Source organism: Mauremys mutica, chromosome 1 (genome assembly GCF_020497125.1).
Source record: "Mauremys mutica isolate MM-2020 ecotype Southern chromosome 1, ASM2049712v1, whole genome shotgun sequence".
In the NCBI taxonomy this organism is placed as follows: Eukaryota; Metazoa; Chordata; order Testudines; family Geoemydidae; genus Mauremys; species Mauremys mutica.
The window spans coordinates 119,583,217-119,609,142 of NC_059072.1; the positions used below are offsets into that span (position 1 = coordinate 119,583,217).

General features: G+C 39.7%; 2 protein-coding genes across 2 annotated transcripts in view; one reads left to right on the forward strand and one right to left on the reverse strand.

Moving 5' to 3' along the window:
• RECQL (RecQ like helicase) overlaps positions 1-7,520 on the reverse strand; it is a 33,098-nt gene extending 25,578 nt beyond the window's left edge. The window contains exons 1-6 of the mRNA XM_044993136.1: positions 7,425-7,520; positions 5,659-5,756; positions 4,029-4,104; positions 2,371-2,568; positions 1,107-1,286; positions 204-310 (exon numbers count right to left, since the gene is read on the reverse strand). Of these exons, the coding sequence (XP_044849071.1) occupies positions 204-310; positions 1,107-1,286; positions 2,371-2,568; positions 4,029-4,044 (501 nt within the window). The 5' untranslated portion in view covers positions 4,045-4,104; positions 5,659-5,756; positions 7,425-7,520. The remainder of the gene's footprint in view (positions 1-203; positions 311-1,106; positions 1,287-2,370; positions 2,569-4,028; positions 4,105-5,658; positions 5,757-7,424) is intronic.
• Positions 7,521-7,640: 120 nt separating this feature from the next.
• On the forward strand, positions 7,641-23,232 carry GOLT1B (golgi transport 1B). Its single transcript, XM_044993148.1, has 5 exons — positions 7,641-7,786; positions 11,854-11,945; positions 14,717-14,895; positions 18,773-18,854; positions 20,517-23,232. The coding sequence occupies exons 1-5, from the start codon at positions 7,762-7,764 to the stop codon at positions 20,553-20,555; spliced, it is 417 nt and encodes a 138-aa protein (XP_044849083.1). The 5' UTR covers positions 7,641-7,761; the 3' UTR covers positions 20,556-23,232.
• Positions 23,233-25,926: the final 2,694 nt, after the last annotated feature.

The following is a 25,926-nucleotide window of genomic DNA, read 5'->3' on the forward strand; positions in this document are numbered from 1 at the left end:
CTTGTTTTATTGGTTTTAAACAGGACTGCAATATATTTGATTTAGATTAAAAATTTTACGGTAAGGATTGGCAGGAAGATGTCCTTTGGCTTATAAATTTTCATTACAATCATGCAAAGCTGAGCTAGTCAATAAGAATATCCACATAATGTTCATAAACAACATGAATAAAGGTAAAAATGTCACATGGCAGTTAAACATACCCTACTGCTTGAAGCATTTAATAAAGTTGCAGAAATTCCCAGCTGTTCTAAAACCATTAGCTGATCTTCCATAAGTGAGATCAAAGGACAGATCACAAGTGTGAAACCTGAAACAAATAATCATTCATCTTACTTATCTAAAATATTTAGCTCATATGATTTCTCACTGGGGACTGAATTGAAACAAATAACTCAATTGCAACAAACAAAAAGCACCACAAAAGAACTAATATATCTAACCAAAGCAGGTCGGGTATACAGTGGCCAGATAAAGGAGACTAAACAATGCTAAGCAACAAGTTGGCCCCCTTGTAAAAATTTGCTTTTTTAAAATCCCAGGCCAATAAAAATGGTTTCACAATTTAAAAAAATAAATATCGCAACAAGGCAATTGTTGTTAAAAAACACATTCCTCTGCAACATCTGAAATCAAAAGCACTTTAGCACTAAGAAAGTGAAACAGACTTAAAAACAAAGGCTAAACTGGCTTCAACGATTTACATTGTACAAACTGAAATTCAAGAAAAACAGCAAATTTAGTGAGGAAAAAATTGGATTTTTAAAATATCTCACTTTTAATTAGCTAAAGATGTTGTTAGGAACCTAGACAAAGATTTGTTTAGAACAAGTGTTTGCAAGCTCTGTGCCTATGTTTTTAAGCCAACAGTGTCCCTTTAAAGTGAAATACAGAAAACTAGTAGAAATATATTTCTAAGGTAAGTTTTTGTCTCAAAATTGTTGCTCTTTCTTCCCATTATTGGGAATTATGTTTCTTATTCCAAATACTTAGCATTAGACAATTTTATTTACAGTAACAAAATATAGCATTACATCTCTACAACTAACCATACAAAGAGAAAACTGAAATCCATTTGCTGGTACATGACATTTATTCTCATATACCTTCAGAACATACTGCAGGTAACTGATAGCACAAACTCTTTCCACCTCCAGTAGGCATGACAAGAAATATATCCTTTCCTGCCATTGTAGCATTTATTGTTTCAAGCTGCAGAGGCCTAAACTTCTTGAGTTTAAAGCTATTACGAAGTGCAGCTTTGATCTTCTCACACCATGGGAAGTCTGTAAAAAGGAGCAAGCAGTAAAAATACATTTTATAAGTTAGAACAACATAAAAAGGAAAGGCAATTAAAATATAGAAGCAATTTTTACTGAAAGTAATGTCACATCAGGCAAAATTTTCAAAAGACTTGAAAAACAGCACTCATAAGATTTGCACATATAAACTGAAGAATAGTGTGCATAAGTCTATGACTTGCATGAAAACATTTTGAAGATCCTTTGAAAATATAAACACAATATGTTGCCAGGCTTAGGGATCTAGTCACCCTGTAATGTGTATTAATGCTCAAAAAAGCAGGCACACACCAAAGTACTCTAAAATGTTAATCCTTAATTCATAATACGAGTCCAATGAACGTAAATGGAAAAAAAGCATTATGCCTGGCACTCAATGTTTACAGGATTAGGCCCTACAATTGTACCTGATTCTTTAGTTATTTTTCAGGGTACTCTTAAACCATTGTTCCTCAAGTACAAGGCAGAGAAACAAGCAAATCCAGAGAAAATATACAAGGAGGAATTTATTTATTTATTTATTACGGCCAAGCAGAGCCTGAGTTTATTTACCTGACCAAAATTGCCTTCATTATACCAGACAAGCTCAAAGACTACAATGGATCATGTAATAGAGCTGGGGGCCGAATTTGTCCCAGGATACTTAACAGATACCCCCGCCACCAAAAAAGATTTTAACTTCATATTCTAGTTAGTAACTTCAAGTTCCCAAATGATGATTCCTTAACAAGCAAAGGAGAAAACTGACGATAATCAGTTCCTAGAAGAATCTGCACAGCAGAGCCCACTTCAGTATTCAGGAATATGTGAGCAAGCAAATATAAGCGTCACTCTATTAAAATGTAAGGCAAACCAAACAACCAAGATAACAACAAAAACTTCTTGGCAAAAGGAAATGGTACAATAATAAAATTGTCATTATGGAAATCAAAAAGCAACTTCCCATGAAACACAGGTGGGCCAAAATAACATATTCTAACTTTCATTATCTCATCAACATTGATAATTCTTGGTACATTCTTCACATTAAATGGTAAAGATAATAATAATTGAATTTGATTTTGTAAACCTTGTTTGTTCCATGCCTCAGCTGAGGTTTCAGTTTCTTCACTTTCCCCAGCCTCTGAATCTTCTGAAAATTGTTTTATTTTATTCTTTAACACCGTCTTCTTATGAATAAGCTCCTGTTGTCTTTCCAGAAGTTCCTGAATCTGGATCTCTACTGCCTGCAGCTCACTATCAGTGGAAACCAGCTCCTCCTTTAGCACTGAAGTGAAAGAGGGAGAAAAATACAACATTGTAACATGTATATTTTGCTAATTACAACTTCAAATGACATTAGACATTTTGCATCCAGTGGTTGACAGCAATCCAATCTACAATCAAGAGTGTCTGGAAAAATGGAGCGAGTACTCTCTTAGCTATTTGACAGGCCTGTTGCTGAGCTTAAAATATTTAATATTCACGAGGCACTCTGAATGTGTAAAATGACATTTATATTAATAAACCACAACTGTACTCTTCTTTGCTGCAGCTTAGGAGTCTGCCACACTGTAATGATGGATGATTACCTTGGTTGTTGTAGAAAAATCATGTCATAGTGTAACTTTTGAGAGACTATATCCACCTTGGCACAGGAATGGACTCAGATTCATAGATTTCAAGGACTGATGGGACCAGTGTGATATAATAAGATCTTTTTCATCTTGTGATCCTATAGTCAAATTTGGCCTTGACCACTTTTAGTACACAGGGATGCATGTTAGCACCGTGAAAATAGCATTAACATGCTACTTTCAAATATTCCAAATTGGGTGCACAAGCTCTGTCCAGCTGCACAGTGAAAAGTCTTCATATCAGGAAAAACATTAATTCCAGCAGAGCAGGGTGAACTGAGGATGCAAGCAGGGGAAGATAGGGGAACATGCTAAAATATATAGACCACGCTCCCAACTCTACCCTGTGTCCTGATATGTCCCTCCTCAGGTCTAGAAGCGGAAGATCTGCAGAGCATGAATTCTGCATAGGTTTGTAAGCACAGCAAAGAAGTCACAGCTTTTTAGGAGTACAGCCTAAGATATAAATTTGCTTCTCTGTGTCTAAGCACACTAGTGTGAACTGAAGTCAAGTGTTTCAGTATGTGGCTTCATTGCATTTGCCATTTAATGGACTAAATTAGATCATGCATTATTTAGATGAATGTAGCAATATTTCTGAAACTGTTTACAGTCCCATCAGATAAATACACCAACATATTTTTTCAAAAATGTTATGCTTTGATCCAAAAATAGCAACCAGGATAGTTCTCATGCACTGCAGCTACAGTAAATCTGTGTATCAAAAATCCTCATTGCAGATTTTCTGGAAACAGAACAAAACATGGAGGTTTTCCTTCCAAAATACCCTAAGGAACGAGTCCATGTTACAGACTAGTGGCCTGTGAAAGATGCCTTAAAAAAAAAAATAAAAACCACTTTGAAATTGTTAGAAACCAGGAAAGCTTTTACAAACTTGTGTGTGTATAGCTACAGAAATGAAAAAAGTGTCCAAAATGAAATATGGAGGAAAACGTGATTTAAAAAATTATAGCAATTAAAATAATTTTCAACCTGAAGAAAACAGTTGTTGTTGAGGTAACAAGCACTGAAAACAGAGTTTTCTAACAAATCTGATGAAACCAGTTAAACGGTGGTGGAATGAACAGTTACCATCCTAATTTTGGTTTACCTGAAATGGTTGTCATCTTCAAAGTTGAAAGGACCCGTCCTTTATTAATAAATGTTGCATAAACAAGCAATTCTCTCTAAAAAAAAATTAAAATATTTTATTAAAAATCTCTATAAATCCATTAGACTGTAGTAAAGAAATGGGGGAAATTCCATAAGCTGATATATCTTCAAGCTACACAGGACAAAGCATTATACAAATATATCATATAGAGAAATCCTCCTCTGGCAGGGAAATGACCAGAGACCCTCCATAATTTCATGGTATTATGAACAAAACAGCCAAGCTTATTAACTGGACATCATTTACTACTTTCTTGTAAAATCACACTGAATATATTACATTAAATTATATGCCTGTAATTCCACTCTGTTTGCTATATACCGATCCAGTTTTGTACTAATTTCTCAGATCCTGTCAGTATTCAAAATCCCCACTAGAGGGCATCACACATTTCCTTCAACAAAAAACACACTGATGTTAACTTAAATAAATTAATTCACAGGGAGAGGTCAATGACAGGATCCCTAGCACACTGCCAGACTTTCAACGTAAGTGACTCAGGACCCAAATTGGCAGAACAAGTCCCACAGAAGTCAGTGGAAGTCTGTCATCCCCATTAATAGGAATTGGAACATGCTATAAAAATGTAGTCCACATGCTTTAGCGCAACAAAACAGAGAGCTGACTATTCATAAATGCAATTATAAGAATATCACAATTAATTACATAGTGACCTGCTAAAAAGCACTGAACCATCATGATGGGACTTTTGGGGTTATGTTTGTTATTCTATAAGAGTTAGAACAGCAGCAAAAAACTCTTCAATATATTAAGTTAATAAATATTTGTGAATGATATTCCTTGTATTACAGTATGATCTTCACTGTATTACAGTAAGAAAGTAATACAAAATTAAACAAAACATAAAAATAAGACATCCTCCGTTACTTCAGCAGGAACACTGATTTGGAGAGAGAAAAAGGAAAAATCCCCCAGCAAACTTCTACTGTCACTTCCTAAAAACTGATCATGAGATAACAACATAACCAATGAAAGGTCCAGCTAAAATACTTTGTTTTGTCAGAAGATGGAGTCAGAATAACTGAAAGGAGCTCTGCGTGGACAGAATCAGATTATTGCATATATTACTCATTTCAGACAATAATTGGCAAGATTAAGCTATCTACTATATAGGACAGGTGGCATTGTTCAAAATCCACTATATCTGATAAGAAGTTTGTGAATCTGAAATTGACATCATCAACAGGATAACCTCCCTTAATTTTTTATGCAAGTGAATTTAATCCTTAGTAAAGTTACCAGGCTGGCAGCTCTGTAGACTGAAGTACCTAATTTATCCAAAGGACAGGAATAGAATGATCAGTGGCAATGCAAGCATCGCTACAAATGCCCTGCCAAGGTTAAACTGAGCATCCAGCTCTATGAGAGAAAGTTCAGTGCTCATAATGATTCAGTCCTTGGTCTCTCTCTGCTGATGCTGCCAACAAGTGCACCAGTTATTAGTTGCTTTTTCTCTAATGCAGACATTAAGGAACTGAACAAAGGCCACTGACTCATTTCACACAGGCCACTGAACAATCTTCAGATAGTAACTGGTTTCACTTACCAAACTTGCATGGATTCAAGCCAGCAGTCTAGAGATGACAAGCTCTGTATCTCACTTGCCATCCAGTTTCCAAAATAAAACCTCAGAAGAGTCAAACTCTAAAAAGAACCATGATGTCAGTAAAGCACTGCAAAAAGCTTAAAGTTAGATCAACTAAAGCAAGGCAAACTGTGGCTTATCAAGCTGCATTAGATAATTCAACAACAAAAAAGCGAGATGAGATATTCAGGATCTCATTAAAACACACAGGAAAAAAATCCCAAGCTCGCAACAGTTAAAAAGCATGCAGAAGAACCTCAGAGTTATGAACACCAGAGTTAGGAACTGACCAGTCAACCAGACACCTCATTTGGAACTGGAAGTACTTAGTCAGGCAGCAGCAGAGCCAAAAAAAAAAAAAAAAGCCAATACAGTACAATTTTAAATGTAAACTACTAAAAAATAAAAGGTAGCATTTTTTTCGAATAAAGTTTCAAAGCTGTATTAAGTCACTGTTCAGTTGTAAACTTTTAAAACAGCTATGACATTTTGCTTAGAGTTAAGAATATTTCAGAGTTATGAACAACCTCCATTCCCAAGGTATTCATAACTCTGAAGTTCTACTTTACTTAAAACTAACTCAATCTAAGTATCAGTTAACAGCAAATAAGAGGAGTATGGCAAGTGCAGCAATATCATCATGTCAAGAGATTTAATTACCATGTCCAAGGATAAAGAATGTTTTTAAAAGAGAAAGAAAGTGTTAAATTACATGCTCCACCCTGTAGAGAGAGGCAGCTGAACATCTCAAATAGGCTAAGTAGAGGCAGAAGATGACTCAGCTGAGTCGAGGATGTTTATATGGAAAATGTGCATCTGGCAAACTGTACCAGAATGCTCATGTAGTGATTCATTGGTGAATTTCCTTAGGAGAGGGATAGCTAAAGTCAAAAGCAGACAGAGCATACAGCAAGCCACAAAAAAGGGAAGGTGAGGACTAGGTGGTCAATGCCTATCCAACCCAGTTAAGAATTTACTGAAGCTGGAGGTAGTGAATTGTTATTTAGCAATGAAGTGAGGTTTTTGCATATTGGACATTTACTCCGCTTTAAAGACCACCACTGAAAAAAGGTATTAGTCCAGGGAAGGCCTATGGTTCTGTGTTACACAGTATAGGCACCGACTCAGTATAGGGTGCTCAGAGGCTGGAGCACCCACAGAAAAAAAAATAGCACAGACCCACAGATTGATCAGCTCCTCCCACCCCCCCCCCACGAACCACCTCCTCCTCCCCCCCCATGATAAGCTGGGCCAGTGGTCAGGAGGCACTGACAGGAGGGGGAGGACCAGGGGTGGAGCCTCAGGAGTGGGGGTGGCGTTGGGGGCAGGAAGAGGCAGGGTGGGGTGGAGCCTTGGGGGGGGGGAAGGAGTGGGGTGTGGGGCGGGGCCTCTGGGCAGAGTGGAGCTGGAAAACCCCCGGGGAAAGCTGAAAGTCAGGGCCTGTGTTACGCAGGTCAGACTAGAAGAGCACAGCGACTCCTTCTAGCCCTAAACCTCTGTGCTTGGGGAGGGGGGGCGCTGAGAGGGAATTTCCTCAGCTTCTGTTTTACTGAGTCACTGAATAGCTCTTGCCCCAGATAGGATACCCCGCCCCGCCCCGCCCTTTACCCTCCCCTCCCTGCGTGGCACGCGTGGGGTGGGGTGAGACTCCCCGCCCCGGCCCCTCCTATCCCAGCCCCACGCGCTGGGCTCGGCCCGTCCTCAGCTGCCGCCGCCGCCGCCCTCACCTCTCGCTCTCGCCGGCAGCGGCTCCTCGGTTTCCCGCCCGCGCGCGCTCTTCCCCGCCCTTTCCCGGCCCGCCGCAGCTTCCGCAGCCGGCCCCGGCCTCTACCGGCCAATCACAGAGCGCGCTCCGCTTGGATTGGTCCGGCTGAGCCCCCGTACCGCGAGGGAAGCGAACAAAGTAGGCGTTGATTGGCCCGCGCTCCGCCAATGGGCGGTGCCGGGGAGAGGGGAGCGGGGGGCTGCGTGTTTCCGGAAGACGTGGCGGCCGCTTCTGCCGCGGCTTCCAGCCACCTCCCCCCTCCCTAGTTCCCTCCTGCCGCCGCCGGCCTCGCCGCCGCCATGATCTCCCTCACCGACACCCAGAGTAAGCGTCCGCCGGCCCGGCGGGGGGGGGCTCCCGGGGCGGGGGGGTCCTGGAGCGGCACGAGCCTGACGCCGCTGCCCCGGGCTGCGTCCGGCTCGGGGATGAGCCCGCGCGCTCCTGGCCGCTGCCCTTGGTTCCGGGAGCCGGGGTCTGCGCCGCGCTCTCGTCCCGCTTCCTGCTCGCAGGTGGAGAGATGGGCGGCCGGGCGGCCGGGGGGTCCCCGGCACCGCTGCTGTGGGCGGGGGATGGGCCTTGCCGGCCCCGGGGTCGTTTCCGCCCGTCTCCGGCTGGCCGCCCCCCCCTCCCGCCGGACACCTGCGCCGGGAGGCCTCTGCGTGTCCGGGATCCCTTGGACCAGCTTCGCGCGCCAGAGCGCGGGTAGTGAGGGGTCATGGGGGGGGGGGGCTCTGTGTGTAGCTATTTACCGTGTGTTTTCAAACGTCTCCGTGTGGCGAGCCAGCACCGCGCTAGTTACCTTCTAATTCAAAAAGGGAAAGTTGTCCCAGCCACACTCACCATTTGGAAGACGGAATTTTGAGGAAGTGTGTGTCTAACGGTTAGTGTAACCTTTAATAACACCGGTAGGTTTATAAGCAACAAAATTAAAATTGTGCAGTGTTCCGACTTCTGCAACAAACTGCAAACATCCCAAGTAAAATTATATAAGTAGCCAACATCTGATAAGCCAACACACTGCATGTCATGAAGCAATCTTGGTAACAAAACCAGAATCTACTAAAAACCGAAGGCAGAGGGACAGATTATCTTTATATTAAGGCTCTTTTACACTGCTTTGTAAAACGTCTTTAAAGTGAGTGTAAGTGTAATGTATGCCCACTTTAAGACCTCTTTAATTGCCAGAATGGTGTAAAGGGCCCTTAGTGTAAATGAGAACCAGGCCAAAAGCACAATGTATATTTGCATAAGAACATAAAAACGGCCATAGTGGGTCAGATCAGTGGTCCATCTAACCCAGTATCCTGCCTTCCAAGTGTGGCCAATGACAGATTCTTTAAAGGGAATGAACAGAACAAGGCAATCATCAAGTGATCATCCTCTGTCGTCCAGTCCCAACATCTGGCACTCAGAGGCTGAGGGACACCCAGAGCATGAGATTGCATCTCTGACCATTGCTGCTAATAACTGCTGATAGAGCTATTCTCCATGAATTTATCTTCTTCTATTTTGAGCCCAGTTATAGTTTTTTGCCTTTCACAATAACCCCTGGCAACAAGTTCCACATGTTGACTATGTGAAGAAGTACATCCATATGTTTGTTTAAACCTGCTACCTATTAATTTCATTGAGTGACCCCTGGTTCTTGTGTTATGTGAAGGGGTAAATAACACTTCTTTATTCACTCTCTACACATCATTCATGATTTTATAGTCCTCTGTCATGTCCACCATAGTCATTTCTTTTCAAAGCTGAACAGTCCCAATCTTTTCAATCTCTTCTCATATGGAAGCTGTTTTATACACCTAATCCTTTCTGTTGCCCTTCTCTGTACTTTTTCCAATTCAAATACATCTTTTTAGAGATGGAGTGACCAGAACTGCACTCAGTATTCAAGTTGTGGGTTTACTATGGATTTATATAGTCACATTATGATATTTTCCATTTTATTATGTATCCCTTTCCTAATTGCTCCTTACATTATTTTTTTTTGACTGCTTCTACGCACTGAGCAGATGTTTTCACAGAACTATTCACAATGATTCCAAAATCTATTATGACTCAAGGAAGCTAATTTGGACCCCATCATTTTGTATGTATAGTTGAGATTACGTTTTCCAATGTGCATTACTTTTTACTTATCAACATTGAATTTCCCCTGTCATTTTGTTACCCAGTCACCCAGTTTTGTGAGATCCCTTTGTAACTCTTTGCAGTTTGCCTTGGACTTAACTATCTTAACTAATTTTCTCTCATCTGTAAACCTTGCCACCTCAATGCTTATTCCTTTTTCCAGATCATTTATGAATATGTTGAATAGCACTGGTCCCAATATAGATCCTTGGGGAACCTGCTATTTATTCATCTCCACTGTGAAAATTGACCATTTTTTCCTACCCTTTATTTCCTATCTTTTAATCAGTTATTGATCCATGGCAAGACCTTCCCTCTTATCCCATGACTACCTACTTTGCTTAAGAGCCTTTCGTGAGGGACCTTAGACGTGGACTTTCAGAAAGCCTTTGACACTATATCTTCTTGATCATCCTTGTTCACATGTTTCTTGACACCGTCAAAGAGTTCTAATAGATTGGTGAGGCCTGATTTTCCTTTACAAAAAGAGTATGTTGACTCTTCCCCAACATACCATGTTCATCTATGTGTTTGATAATTCTGTTGAGGGTTAGTCTGTTCTTCTCACCAAGGTGTTGTCACTGCATCTTGTGCAGTATGTTCAGGAATTCATCTCTCATCAGCCTGTGACTAGTATATTTAGTCCTACAGCTAACAGGTGTCTGGTACGTCTTTCAAGACCTGCTTCCTGGTGGTGGTTGATGCTTCATCTCTTTTTCAAAATTCAAATTCATAAGGACGTCCATGATGTTTCCCTTTGCTAGTATGAATGGAGTTGGGGAAGAGGGCAGATTCCAATTATAGTCCTCAGTCAGTAATTGATATTTGATATATTTAAGTTTACAGTGAAATATGGGTGTATACTTTTTGAACGTCCGATTAGGGTGTGGATTTTTACAGTATCTTTTAACGGAACATCTAAAATAATAATCTTGTCCTTGTAATAGTAGTGTAAATTTAATTAGATCTTGAATGTTTGCAGTCAAAATGAAAATTAAAGCAAATTTTAAAAATATGTGCTGTTACAAGTCAGTCCACAGAAATATAATTTGGATATCAAATGGTGTTAAACAATATTGAGAGATGAGCTCACAAAATTAAGGAAGTTAAAGGCTACCAGAGTAGATATAGCTACACAGAGGCTTTGTGAAATCTTCTACTATTGCTAGTAAATGGAAGTACTAGAATATATAAGCTACCAATGGTTTTACCCCTGTGCTGTCTGACCAAGATAAGAAGACACTGGGTATGTCTATGCTGCAATTAAAAACTTGCCGCTGGCATGTGCCAGTTGACTCAGGCTGATGGGGCTTGTAGGTTCTTGGGCTGGAGCCTGGGCTCTAGGACCCTGCTAGTTGGGAGGGCCCCAAAGCTCAGGCTTCAGTCTGAGCAGGAACCTCCATGCTGCAATTAAACAGCCCCTTAGTCCAAGTGAGTCAGATGGCACAGGCCAGCTGCAAGTGTCTAATTGCAGTGTAGACATATCCATTGTGATTAAAACATTGTCATCTGGTTTACACTAGTGCTAGGACTGGTGAAGCTTTGCTGCTGTTCAAGCAGATATAGAAGAACTTCACGGAAATCTCAGTCTAGATGAGGCCAAAGGCCTAAACTTGCAGCCCTTTGTGTTTTGATCTTGATCACTGTTGCAGAGAAGAACCTTGTAGGTTTGATTTTCAGGCATCCCTACTGAAACTTATCTTGCAGTTTAATCTAACATGTCTAATGAACTATAATTTTAAAGACTCAAACTTTGATTTTGAGTGACTTGTTAGTAAATCAATGATAAAGCTGTTTTTATTTTCATCTACAGAACTCAGGTGTACACATGCACAATCGTGCTTATATGCTGAATTCTATATCAATATGTAATTTCCTATTTAGTGATGTATTGCACAATATACAGTACATTTCATACACTTACTACTTATAGATCACATCATCAAAGAAGTCTCAGGTAGTTAAAATCACAACATTTAAGACAAATCGGAAGCTTTAAAATTAACTGTTATCTGAAAACTTCTTGAAGCAGGACCCTACTTTATTTTCCATGCTCATAACAATTTAACTAGGTAGAATTCGCTATGGCCATAACTTCCCCCGACATCAAGATAGGAACTAAATGTTTCCACATTTTGTATTAATTTCTGCAGCCTATTCATGTCAACTCTTAATTTGTGAAATAAATTTTCTTATTTGTATGCATTAGTGCTACTTTTTTACTAACCTTTTTTATTTTTATTTTTTTTGTATTGCAGAGATTGGAATGGGATTAACGGGCTTTGGTGTGTTTTTCCTTTTCTTTGGAATGATTCTCTTTTTTGATAAAGCACTTTTGGCTATTGGAAATGTAAGTGTTTGCTGTTCACATTTTAGGTTATACATATAGTTTCGACACGGAAGAGTAGAGTATTTTAAGTACATGAAGCATTTGTATTAAATATTCCCCTTTGAGATTTTTTTGTTATCAAATGGAAACTGAGCTTTGGAAAATAGAATCATAGAACCCTAGGTTTAGAAGGGTCAAGGGTCATCTAGTCTAACCACTGCCAAGATGCAGAATTTGTTGTGACTAAATCATCCAAGACAAATGGCTATCCAGCCTCCTTTTGAAAACCTCCAGTGAAGGAGCTTCCATGACCTCCCAAGGGAGTCTGTTCCATTGTCCTACTGTTCTTATCTAAATATAATCTAAATCTGCTATACTGACTAAAACAGAATCTGGTATAAAATAATAATATATGGAGATACACCTATCTCATAGAGCTGGAAGGGACCCTGAAAGGTCATCGAGTCCAGCCCCCTGCCTTCACTAGCAGGACCAAATACTGATTTTTCCCCAGATCCCTAAGTGGCCCCCTCAAGGATTGAACTCACAACCCTGGGTTTAGCATGCCAATGCTCAAACCACTGAGTTTTCCAAAAGAGAGATTATACTGACTCTGAAAGTTAAGCCAATCCCCCAATCACTCTAAAGATGGTACCACTGAGTCAGACTTGAGTCAGCCACAGTGAAGAAACTTGTGCTGCAGCTGCTTGTGCCACTGATTCTATACATTAGACTTCTCGGATTGACTCTCATGGGTGGGTCTACACAGCAAAGAAAAACACATGACTGGCCTGTGGGGCTTTTTCATTGCTGTGTAGATTTCCGGGTTGGGACTGGAGCATAGGCTGTAGGACCTTGTGGGGTGGGAGGTTCTTGGAGCTCAGGCTGCAGCCCGAGCCCGAGCCCGGAAGTCTACACAGCAGTGAAACAGCCCTGCAGCCCGAGCCCTGTGAGCCTGAGTCTGCTAGCACAGGTCAGCCACAGGATTTTCTATGCTGTGTAGACGTACCCTCTGACACCTTTTTTACAGTCTTGTATGTATGGTAGCTTATTAGAATTTGCATATTTATTTCCATCTAAGAACTCTGATATTTTGTAAACACTAACAAATTTAGACTCAACACTTTTCTGAGGTAGGGAAGTATAATTAAGTGAAAATTGCTAATAATAAATTGAAAAAAACACCTCTTGTGTGTGATCAGTAGGAACTTTTACTAGTCAGTGCCTTCATCTTCTGCAGTTTTAAGTTTTCACTTAAATTACGTTTCTTGCTTTTGTAGTAGATTATATTCAGTTTGTGTGGGAAAGTTAACGGATGTGATGTTGCCTTTCTAAATCTGACAGTTCCAGTGCTTCCATTGCTGTTCACAGCTTTGCCCATCTGCAGGAGATGAAAACTAACTAGAGGATTGTCGTTTTTCAGTTGTTGCTATTCAGAACCCTGTGGGCAGCAGGGGTCAAGTCAGCTTCACTCTGTTGCTACTGCTTGTGGAAGCTAGGAACAGCAGGACAAATGTGAAAGCTGTTCACTGAATGAAAGTCCCAAAATAGATACTTGGAGGTGGGTATAATCACAGAAGCCACTCCCCTCCAAGGTATCAAGAAAGAGAATTTGTATATGGCAAACCATACATAAAATAAATATTTGGGATACAAAAAGAAAAACCAAAAATACAGGGCAGGAGGTAAATAACTCAGTCTAGGGAAAGTGATATAAAGTGGGAGATAGAGAGAAAGTAAAGAGCAAACAGAACTGAAGACAACACAAGAAAAGATGCACTATCCTTACAGGAAAGGAAAAAAGTGGAGTGATACCAGGAAGAGAAAAAGATGCAACAGGAGAATAGAAGAGTAAAAGTGCATAGTACATGTGTCTTATTCCTTTAAAATGTAGTTGGTATGACTTTGAGGGTTTTGCAGCACAAGTATATTTCACTCTGGCTAATAAGGTTAGTTATCGGACTGGCAGGTGGCAGTTGTGATTAGAGAAAGATAATTAGACACTGATGGCTGAGGGTCAACTATTGTCAGTGGGACTACTTGGTCAAACAGAGTGAGTAGCATTTATTCTGCAACAGTGATAGACTGCAAAACTAATATCAAAGCTGAGATGTAGTGAAAAACGAGGAGCATCAAGGCTGATACTTTATCTTCAATTCTTCCCATTAAGTTATAATGAATATGCTTAAATATCTATAAAATCATGCATTATGTTGACCCACGAGAAGCTAAATACAAGTTATGGATGGTGAGTCGGTGACTTAAAGAAACACTGCCAGGGTAGAGCAAAATATGACCTGCCACTTACTAAGGCTTGTGTATACCAAAAGTTATTAGACAGTCCAAGGCTTCAGCCTTGGTCAGGGACATGATTAGGGTCATGTCCACATTACAAAATACATGCCTTAATTTTTGGAGATAACTGTTGTCCTAGAGACTCCTGACATGGTTGTATTTGTAATGTAGATGCGTTGTGTATCTAGGGTGACCAGATGTCCCAATTTTATAGGGACAGTCCCGATTTTGGGGTCTTTTTCTTATATAGGCTCCTATTACCCCCGTCCCGATTTTTCACATTTGCTGTCTGGTCACCTTATCTGCAAGTACATTGTAAAAAAAATCTGAAATGTGTGTGGTGGCACTTCATACCTCAACAGTGTGTATCTAATTTACAAACAGTGACGGACAAGGGGTTGAGGTGAATACTTCCACATCGTACTGTTTCCAGCTTTGTAGAATGGTTATTAATATACTCTTTCATTCACTGTTGGATTTGTCTCTGTCTCTTTCAGGTTTTATTTGTGGCTGGCTTGGCTTTTGTTATTGGTTTAGAAAGAACATTTAGATTCTTCTTCCAAAAACACAAAATAAAAGCAACAGTCTTTTTCCTGGGTGGTGTGCTTATAGTTCTCATTGGTTGGCCCTTGATAGGAATGATCCTTGAAATGTATGGATTTTTCCTTTTATTCAGGTAAGACTTGTTTAAAATGGAGTTCTTCATTGGTATTTTTTTGTTATTAGGAGGAAATGTTTTTGCTAATTAGACAGCATTCACCACTTCCACAACAGTTGCTAAACTGAAACGTCATCTCTAAGCACACTATATAATTTATACAAATCCTTAATTTGTATTTGTAACAACCTGGAACTTGATGTGTACTAGTTTGATACTTTTAAAATCAACATTGCCTAAATCCATTTGATATTTGTTACATTGTTTCATATGTGTGGGAAAAATGGCACTTGACAATTTCACACTCTTCCCACCCCCCAATCAAGCAAGGCTTTTTTTAAAGAACCAAAATATCCTTTATGCCTAAAATGTGGACTTTGTCTAATTTACCACCACCCCCAGTAAAGACCCAGCTTAAATCTGAAGAAACATGATGTTCTTTTGAAAAAAACCCACGTATTTTATTTAACATTTCCTTCCAGTGTTTGCAACCTTGGTATTGTGCTAGTGTATGAGAAATTGAAACAGACTTGTTTTCATTATCCAATCACCTTGTGTCTCATAATGCTTATGCCTAGCATAATCACTTAAAATGGAGCAGCATTTTGTTATATGGTTAACAAAGGTGAATTATGTAAATCTGAAAAATCATTATTCATATATAGTAAGTTTCATACTTGTGCCTAGCATTCCGATAAGAAGCCATTCATCATTTTTCTTCATATCACTTCTGACTTGCTAAAATCCGCATCCTTCGGGGAGGGAAAGAGGAAAATGTCACATAGATATCACTATAGACCTTTTTGAACTTAACCCTGAAGTTCTGATGAAATCAGAACTATTTAACAGACTCATGACTCCAGTATAGTAGCCACTCAAGGTTTTTCCATGGTGCTGCAGTGCAGGTGAAAATTAATGCAGTTGCTGTGGAAGTCAAAGGAAATGTGACTTGGATCATAATATTTTTAACTCACTTAAGTTGGATATATAGTCCTATATTTAAACACTTAGGTTGGGAATTTCAAAAGTGCTCAATATTGACCTGCCTTTGCTCCTCCTGAAGTCAATGGAATTTTTATTGTTGACTTCAGTGAGAGGTGAGTTATGTGAAAAGCAGAATGCTTTTAAAAAGTCCCATCCTTAGATCTTCCTTGTTTTTGTTGGTCCAAGTTCTTTCATCCTTAACTTGCAAAGTATTACCACAAATGTTTTGCAAATGGTTATGCATTGATCTAAGATTTCCTTCAGTAATTGGTATGTTAACAAAGAGGCAGTTTTGCTTTAGTCACTTGTAAATTGTTTCTTAAATTTTGTTTTAAAATTGTAAAAGCACATGTTGATATGTACCTCATCACAGCTTTAGGGAATCATAATTACAGTTCCGTGTCTGTCACAGAGGTCATGGATTCTGTGACCGTGGCAGTGGTCCCTGGCCGACCAGTGCAGCCATGGTCCGCTAGCCTCAGCAGTGCTCCCTGACCAGCCGGGCAGAGCAGCCGCAATCCGCAGCCCCGGGCAGCAGTCCCCGGCCAGAGCAGCCACAGCCCTGGCCAGTTTATTGTCCGTTACCTGTCCATGACTTCTACTAAAAATATGATGACTAAATCATAGCCTTATTCATAATATGGATAATTTCAAATTGCTTTGGTAACACTTGAAAGCTTTAAAAGCAGCTTTAAAAGCAGCAAAGTACATTGTAAAAAAAATCTGAAATGTTGTGTGTGGTGGCACTTGATACCTCAACAGTGCTTGCTGTGTGACAAAAGTCTAATATATATGAAAGAACAATCTCCAAAGAAATGAAGCGGCTGGCTAAAGTCAATGCACACAGAGTCCTACCCCAATCTTTTAAAGGAGAACAATTAGATTATTTATTAACTAAGAAACATTAAAGAGCTGTCATAGTCTTACTTTCAAACCTAAAAGACTTTGACGCATAAAACCACTTATCTTTAATTTAACTCTTTTCTTGACACTTGGAAAATCTATAATTTGTTCTAAAACAAGCAGTTGTTATTTCGTAGCCCATCTCCACCATGGTGTGCATTTGTTATATCATGCTGACTTCCGTAACACAGTACAGTATCAAAAAATAGGTGTATCTTCTGCATAATCAAATAGGAAGAATAAGCTCTCTTTCACACATCAGTCTAAAATGTCCAAAAAAACCCACAGGAAATAACTGGCCAAATGCATAGCTTTTTACATAAACTTTCCTTTTAAAATTTGCTGTAGTGTAGTCCCCATTGGAATTACAGTAGAACCTCACAAGTTCTCACATAGCTAATCTGTATATCTGAGAATTCATTCAAACAGCTCTACTCCTACTTCTCAGCAAATGTCTAATAAATGGCTGCTGTACTGAGGCCTTCATTACCGTATATGCTCGATCATAAGCCGGTTCGTTTATAAGCCTACCCCCCCCCTCCCCCAGATGGATAAGTAAAAATGGAAAATTTTTATAACCCGTTCATAAGCCTACCCTATAATTCAGGGGTCAGCAAACTTTGGCTCCCGGGCCATCAGGATAAGCCGCTGGGGGACCGAGATGGCTTGTTTACCTCGAGCGTCCGCAGGCACGGAGGTAAACCTAAGTAAACAAAGTGTCCTGGCGTGCCAGCTGCTTATCCTGACGGGCTGGGACAGCAACTGGTGGGGAAATTTTTTGTGAGGGAGAAGCTGGGAGTCAGGGGAGTAACCCCTGTGACCACTCCCCACATCACCCCACCCCTAGCCCAGGACCTCCACACACTCCCCATCCCATTCCTTCCCACCTTATCAGGGGAGGATGTCTCTGACCTGGCTGGAGCTGTTTCAGTGGCTGGGCAATGCGGACGCAGCCTGCTCCGGTGGGCCAGACCGGGCGGCGTGGCCGCAGCCTGTTCCAGCAGGCTGGGCCGGGCGGCACGGCTGCAGCGTGCTCTGCGGGGCAGAGCCGAGCGGCATGGCTGCAGCTGCTTTGGAGGCTGGGGGAAGAGCAGCGTGGCCAGAAGTGGAGAGACTCTGGCCCCACCTCTTCCCTTCTGTCTCTGCTGGCTGTGCTGCCTCTCCTTGCTCCCACTGTTGGGAAGAGGGGCTGTGTCCCACCTCTCCCTCTCTATATCCATTCATAAGCCGACTCCCATCTCTGGTGCTTCCCTTTTTTACTAAAAAAATTTGGCTTATGAACAAGTATATACGGTACTTTATAAAATGCATTTGCAGTACATTAATGATACACTATAAACTATCAAGTAGATTAAAGAAACTTGTCAGAACCAGTGAACAGATGGTATTTTAATGGTACAGCCTTTGTTTTTGTAATTATTTGCTTCTTAAATTGCCTGATTTGGTAATCTGCAATGGGAGTCCCAGGTTACTCAGTAAGTTTCCCAAAACTTTAAACATTGTGAGAGAATTTCTTTCCCATTAAAACATCAAATCAGCCCATGCATCTGTCATAATGTACTATAGTATCAGCTTCTGAAATAATTTAATCCTATAAGGTGGGCATAAAAATAACTGGTGAAATTTATATCTACTAAATATTGGTGGGATTTTCAAAAGTACTCCAATTGTTAGGATTGCTGGCCTCAGTGATCCTCAATGTGCTCCTAACTCACTTAGGTACTTTATAAAATCCTACTCTATCGGATGAGATTTTCAAAACATTTTAAAAGGGGGGGAAAGCTTTTGAATATTATATTTTTTCCCGCCACTTCTTTCTCCCCCTCCCATCCTGAATTAGCAGATCCCATATATATATATAATGTCAGAACTTATTTTCTACTAACAAGCTACAAGTAATATTTTTAATGCAGTCTCATTTCAAATAACTCATTCCTTCATCCAGTCTAATATGTGAGAATAATGTCATGTCGGACCTATGTAACTTCAGAATCTTTTTTCTTTAAAGGGGTTTCTTTCCTGTGGTGGTTGGTTTTATTAGAAGAGTGCCAGTCCTTGGATATCTCTTGAATTTACCTGGTATAAGCTCGGTAAGTATTCATCTACTTAACATTAAGTTTGAATCTTTTTGTTCAATCCATGGTGGCTGTAGATTTAGCAAATAATAATGCAGAAACACTATGCACATAGACATAGAACAGTAAATGGTTACTATGTATGCTTTTTGTACAGTTCTTGCACCATACAAGTCATATTCAATCCTAAAGAAGAGATTGAAATAAAATGAATTTCCACTGAAGCCTCAAAAGTAGAGAGACTTATAGCTGATTATCCCTGCATCATTATACTCAAGTTTTGAATTACATATGCATGTTACAAATGCCAATGATCTGAGACTCCATTATTCATGTACACCAGTGGGTCAAAAATAATGTTAGGAGTAGTTTTAATTCTGACTTAGGTTTTTATGTTTGATCTACTTTATTTTGCGTAAGTTAAACATAAAAAAGCCCCAGAGTAATTTCAAATTGCTGTCTTTCAGACTAGCACAGACCTTCAAGGTGAGTCAAGAATATGCTTAGTAACTGTCTCTAGGCACCAGCATCCTTTGTGTAGGTCCTTTGATACCATATTAGTAAATGGATTATTTGAATGAGATCTGTGGGTATAATTCATTGGTCTAATTCATAATGCCAGAAGAACAATTGTGATGTAGCATGTTGGCTGTAAGTAGAGCCTTGTCGATGTTAATGCAGGTATAATAAGGAAATAGACTAGATGTATTATTTTTTACTACATGGTAAAGTGAAAACGTTGGATCCATAAACTTTCATGTGATACATAATCATTTTTCTAATTAATACTTATTCAGGTCCACTCTGCTTGGGATAAATTTTGCCATTTACTGAGATCTGTGTTTTTCACATTTGCCATTCTTTTAATGAAATATCCAGGGAATAGAAGAGAGGCAAATAGCACCAGAGAGAGGGTAACCTAGGATTTGTACTGTGCATATGTCTCTCTGTATTTGGAAATTTGTAATTTTAAGTGTTTTAACCTTAGTCTTGAAAGCTACTATTTAATACATACATTGTAAAATTCAGAAGCTGTATAATTAAGACATACAAAGTCCAGTTTGCAAAGATTGATTCATTTTAAAGTTCAAGTTCATCTGTTTGAATGTTGTAGTCTAACAGTCCCAGGCCAAGGTCTGGCTCATGATCCATGATCAATTGAATGTTCCACTCAGCAATTGATCTTACCTATATATATAAATTGATCTTAATGGGGTTAAATCCTGTTTAAAAAGATAATTGTTAATGTTTTATTCAAAGCCTACGTAGGCTCAGAAGAGAATCCACAGTAATGGTCAGTTGAAATATCTTATTTGGTCTGTTAATGCATGAGTGGCTGATATTTTTTTCTTTTAGTTAATTGTTTTATTTTATTTTGGCCATTAAGCTAGCAGTGTTACCTGCATTTTTCTAATTTATGTTTTCATTCTGTTGCATCTTCATGTTGCATATCCATGAAAAACATATCATGCAGAAACACAAATTGCAATGTAAGGTATTTTTAATGTTCACAAATTTATAAATCTCATGAGACCTTGGTGAGTACTATTTGACTATAATCATTTTGAGTCACCTACTAAATGTGCACAAGTACCAATTTATATTTCTGAGATAGCATTTTGAATGTACATGCATAAACATGTGCAAGTAACTTTTTTTCTCTCTTTTTTCCTGCAGCTTGTCGATAAAGCTGGAGAAAGCAACAACATGGTATAATGACAAGTGGTTCTAAATTTATTGTATTATTTATAAAGCTTTTGGAGAACATTCAGCACAAAGATTACATTCTGTACAAAGGAAAAGCTTGTAACATTCTTTATATAAAAGTTTAATTTAAAATGTATAGTCAACAAAATACATCATTAGACAAGAAGCTCAGCAAGCATGCTTCTGAGACAAGCTACTCCAAGAATTTGGGAAGTAAACCGAAGAGGTGAAAGTCGTGGGATAACCCATGCTACAACTGTTCAAGACTGTTTTTAATGTTTTTGGAAAATATGCTAAACATAACGAACCCTCGTGGAACTAACGGTGCCTGTACTTTACCTCCTTATTTTGAAGGTTTGGTAGAGTGAACAGGTCTTTATTTTTAAGGCGTTCCCCTCCTACCTACCCAACCCACCACCTGCCACACACACCCCAAAAAAGCAGGGGGTGCTGGGCAAAAAAATTAGCTGTTTAACAAAAGCTGTCTTTCTTGCATGAAAGTTAAGATGGATAATCATTTTTAAGTATATGTAACAACAAAGGAAACCCCGCTACACTTCTACTGTAAACATTTTTTGTAAATATGTGGCTAAAATAAAACTTCATTGTTCTCTTCATGTTTCATAGCCAAATGTAAGTTGATTGGATTTGCCTTCAGTTTTGGAATATGCTGCAAAAGGTCAGTCTTGACTAACTTCAGTCTAAAAATGCAATTGGTTCCGAAGTTGTACAGTTTAGCTGGGAACTCTTGAAACTGACTTACACTCCTTTGGATTCTTTTTCTCCTTGACTCATGTTACGTGTGCACATCGAGATGAGGATGTAGCTCTTTATCACTGAATAAACTTTTTGCATATCCTGTTTAGTTAATGAAATAATATATTTGGTTTTACACAAACCCTGTGAAATATTCCCTGCTCAAATATGAAACATGTTTTTAAATAGTTGGAAGCCCAGGCTTCTTTTTGCCATAGGACTACAAGTTACAAATCTTATTTTTTACAGTAATAAAATGAAAACTTTAAACTCTGTGTGTGAGTTTCTGGAAAATTGAATTGAACAAATTAACTGAAAAACAAATGCCAGTCTGTCTATTTATATGACTTAATTGCTGCTTGATTTCAGTCATTTTTAAATTATTTATCCCGTCAATCATGAAAGCAATTAGGCATCTAAAGAGCATATATCTGATTTGGACTATAATTTTCTTTGGCCTAAATTGAGGTAAATGAAGATTGCATATTAAAGTGTGTGTAGTGATTTTTTCTAATTTTGTTGGAATGTCTAACATGCATTTCCAATAAATCTAGATTCATAGCATTTTTCATCTAAAGTGAGCAGCAAGTAACTTGTATCTGTGCAAACGTTGACTTAAGCAGTTTCTCAGAATTTTTTGACTCAAGTAGCTATAGTCTCATCAATCTAATAAGTCATTCTTTTGCAAAGTTAAAAAATACCAAACTAATTTTTTATAATGTTTTTAAGATGGGATAAGCCATCACATACAAAATATACATTTTTGGAAGTAGTTTAAAAACATCTTTGCATATGTGGTGGGTTTTCCAATTGTAGATGTATAAATCACCATGGATTATTTTCTAAACTTCCCCATTTACTTTGTTTTCTTCTGGGGAACAAGGTAGTGGAAGGTAAAATGCAAAACACTTTGGGAGCAAAATGAATAGGGCAATAGCCTGGTAGCCCAGTGCATCTTTTAAGAGTAGTCAGTGCGCATTATGGCTTTTAAATTTTAATAATGAAAGAACTTGGTTGTGGGTTGGGTTTTTTTGGTTTGTTATATTCCTGATGGCATGTGTATTAATTTACAAACAGGACTAAATATGACTTGTGGCTCCTACCTCAAGAGAAGAATTAATTTTAATTGCTCCTGTGTATCTGTTCTGTTTCAAGCAACACCTGGCTAACACTAGTTAAATTTATTTTCTGAACAACCAAATGGGCTTGAAATACTAGTCTGCCTCATGGGAATCAAGGAATTTTTTTTTAAAATCAGACAATGTTATTTCATTTACAATAGATGTGGAAAAATGCCAACGTCTTTACTCTTGTCTTCTAAATGGTAATCTAAAGTACAAAAGCTGGATTATACCACATGACTGTGTTCTCTAGTCCTTTTTGGAAGAAAATTGCTTGATAAACTTATGCCAAGTACCTTCTTCCACAAGAACTTTGGACAGAATCTTTAAGATGTGACAATGTCTTGCTGTTCCATGATCTCTCAGCCCTTCAGTGAAACACAGAGGTCTGCAATTCACCTCACTTCTGCTTCAATTCACAGTTTTACATAAGTATCCGCTCAAGTGGTGCTTGTTTTTTTTGTCAGGAATGAGACTGACAAATATACTACTCAACTGAGAGGGGACAAAATTGTGAGTAGCATTTAGCAGTCTGTATCCCTCAAAGTAACATAGTTTCAAAGACAAACATCAGTTTTGCCAAGTACCTGTAAGTGGTGGGGAAGAAGTCAAAACTACTCCTTAGCCTTAAGTGTTTCTGTCATGGCAAAAATGTATCTTCTGTAACAGAAACATATTTGGAGCATTTCCTCTTTTAAATGTAATTTATAATTGCTGCATTAAGGCTCACTAATAGATCTATCCTGAGCAGATGAATACTGTAAATACACTTGTCATACCTTGAATAAATGAGTACTTTTTTCTATTAATTGTTCATGTCTTTTCATTTTTTAACTGCCATGTCTTCGAAGCAAATATTCTGTGCCATTTTGCTTGCAGGAAGAGGGACACTGCAGTTCTCATCTGTTGCTGGATTGCATAGTGGAGCATATGGAGTCTGGAATGAGTGTCTTGTATTAGATCTTTGGAATATTGTTGTAGCTGTGTTGGTCCCAGGATATTGGAGAGACAAGATGGGTGAGGCAATATCTTTTATTGGACCAATAAAGAGACAAGCTTTTGAGCTGCACAGAGCTCTGTATAACTGGAAAGCGACTACGTCACCCACCTTGTCTCTTTTTTGTATTAAATCTGTCAGACAAGCATTTCTTAGGTAGGCATCTCCATTGCTACTGTTAATATCTTGGTATTTAACCAAATTTCTTAACTGACACACTTTTTACAAGCACCAGTTAAAGAAGCAGTGTGGTCCAGTGGTTAAGGTACTCAACTGAGACTCAAGAGGCCTATGTTCCATTCCTTGCTCTATCACTGATCTACCGGGTAACCCTAGACAGCTCACTTCCCATCTTTCTGTTACCCTAAATAGAAAAAGGCTGGAAGAGGAATGTTTACACAGCAAAGGAAAATCCCTGGGTGGCCTGTGCCAACCGGCTTGGGCTGCAGGGTTGTTTCATTGCTGAGTAGACTTTCTAGCTTGGGGTGGAGCCCAACTTGGGGACTCTCCTGCCCTGCAGGGCCCGAGTCCCGCAGGCCTGAGTTGGCTTGCAAAAGCCAGACACAGATTTTTCTTTGCTGTGTAAACATACCCTTAGCGCTGGTCTACACTACAGGGTTAGGTCAAATTTAGCCACATTAGGTCAATTTTATAATGAATGCATCTACACAAGCAACCCCGTTCCATCGACCTAAAGGGCTCTTAAAATCGACTTCTGTACTCCCCTGGTGAGGGGAGTAGTGCTAAAATCAACCTTGCTGGGTTGAATTTGGGGTAGTGCAGATGCAAATTGACGGTATTGGCCTCCGGGAGCTATCCCAGAGTGCTCCATTGTGATTGTTCTGGACAGCACTTTGAACTCCAATGTGCTAGCCAGGTACACAGGAAGAGCCCAGGGAACTTTTGAATTTCATTTCCTGTTTGATCAGCATGGTGAACTCAGCAGCACAGGTGACCATGCAGTCCCCCCAGAATTGTAGACTGTAGAATGTTTCTACACTCCCCCATCATCTCTGTCCCTGAGGTTATCGCAGATTAGAAAGTGAAAAAAATGCACTCACAATGACATATTTTCTGAGCTCATGCAGTCCTCCCGCGTTGATAGGGCACAGCTGAATGCACGGAGGCATTCAGTGGCAGAGGGCAGGAAAGAATTAAGTGAGCATGAAGAGCAGAGACAGGATGCGATGCTGAGGCTAATGGGGGAGCAAACGGACATGATGAAGCGTCTGTTGGAGCTGCGGGAAAGCCAACAAGAGCACAGATACCCCGCTGCATCCACTGTAAAACCACCTACCCTCGTCCCCATGTTCTATAGCCTCCTCACCCAGGCACCCAAGAATGCAGAGTAAGAGGCTCCGGGCACTCAGCTGCTCCATTCCAGAGGATGGCCCAAGTAACAGAAGGCTGTCATTCAAACTATTTGATTTTTAGTGTGGCTATAATAAGCAACGTAGCCTTGTCCTTCCCTCCTCCCCCACCCCATGCAGGCTACCCTGTCTGTTATCTCATTTTGCTTTTTAATTAATAAAGAAAGAATGCATGGTTTCAAAACGATAGTTATGTTATTTTGAAGAAGGGAGGGTGGTTGGCTTACAGGGAATTAAAATCAACAAAGGGGGTGGGTTTGCATCAAGGAGAAACACATACAACTGTCACATCGAAGCCTGGTCAGTCATGAAACTGGTTTTCAAAGCCTCTCTGATGCGCAGCATGCCTTGCTGTGCTCTTCTAATCGCCCTGGTGTCTGGCTGCTCAAAATCGTACGCCAGGCAATTTGCCACAACCTCCCACCCCGCCATAAACGTCTCCCCCTTACTCTCACAGATATTATGGAGCACACAGCAAGCAGCAATAACAATGGGAATGTTGGTTGCGCTGACATCTGACCAACAGCGCCAGTGAGCTTTTAAATGTCCAAAGGCACATTCTACCACCATTCTGCCCTTACTCATGCTTGCCGTGGTATGGCATCTGCATGGGTAACCCAGGAAAAAAGGCATGAAACGATTGTCTGCTGTTGCTTTCACAGAGGGAGGGGCGACTGATGACATGTACCAAAAATCACCTGCAACAATGTTTTTGCCCCATCAGGCATTGGGAGCTTAACCCAGAATTCCAATGGGCGGCAGAGACTGCAGGAACTGTGGGATAGCTACCCACAGTGCACCACTCTGTAAGTCGATGCTAGCCACGGTAGTGAGGATGCACTCTGCCAACTTAATGCGCTTAGTGTGGACATATGCGATCGACTGTATAAAATCGATTTCTAAAAATTGACTTCTATAAAATTGACCTAATTTAGTATTGTAGACATACCGTTAGCTAGTTCCTGTCCAAGAACTGACAGTCTTGCTTGTACAGTGCCTAGCACAATGTGGCCTCAGTCTCAGTCTCTAGGTGCTACTGTAATATAAATACAGTAATTGTTACATTCAAACAGCATGATGGAATGTTTTAATGATATAAATGCTAAACCTACTTGTGGGTCATTTAATTTGAGATG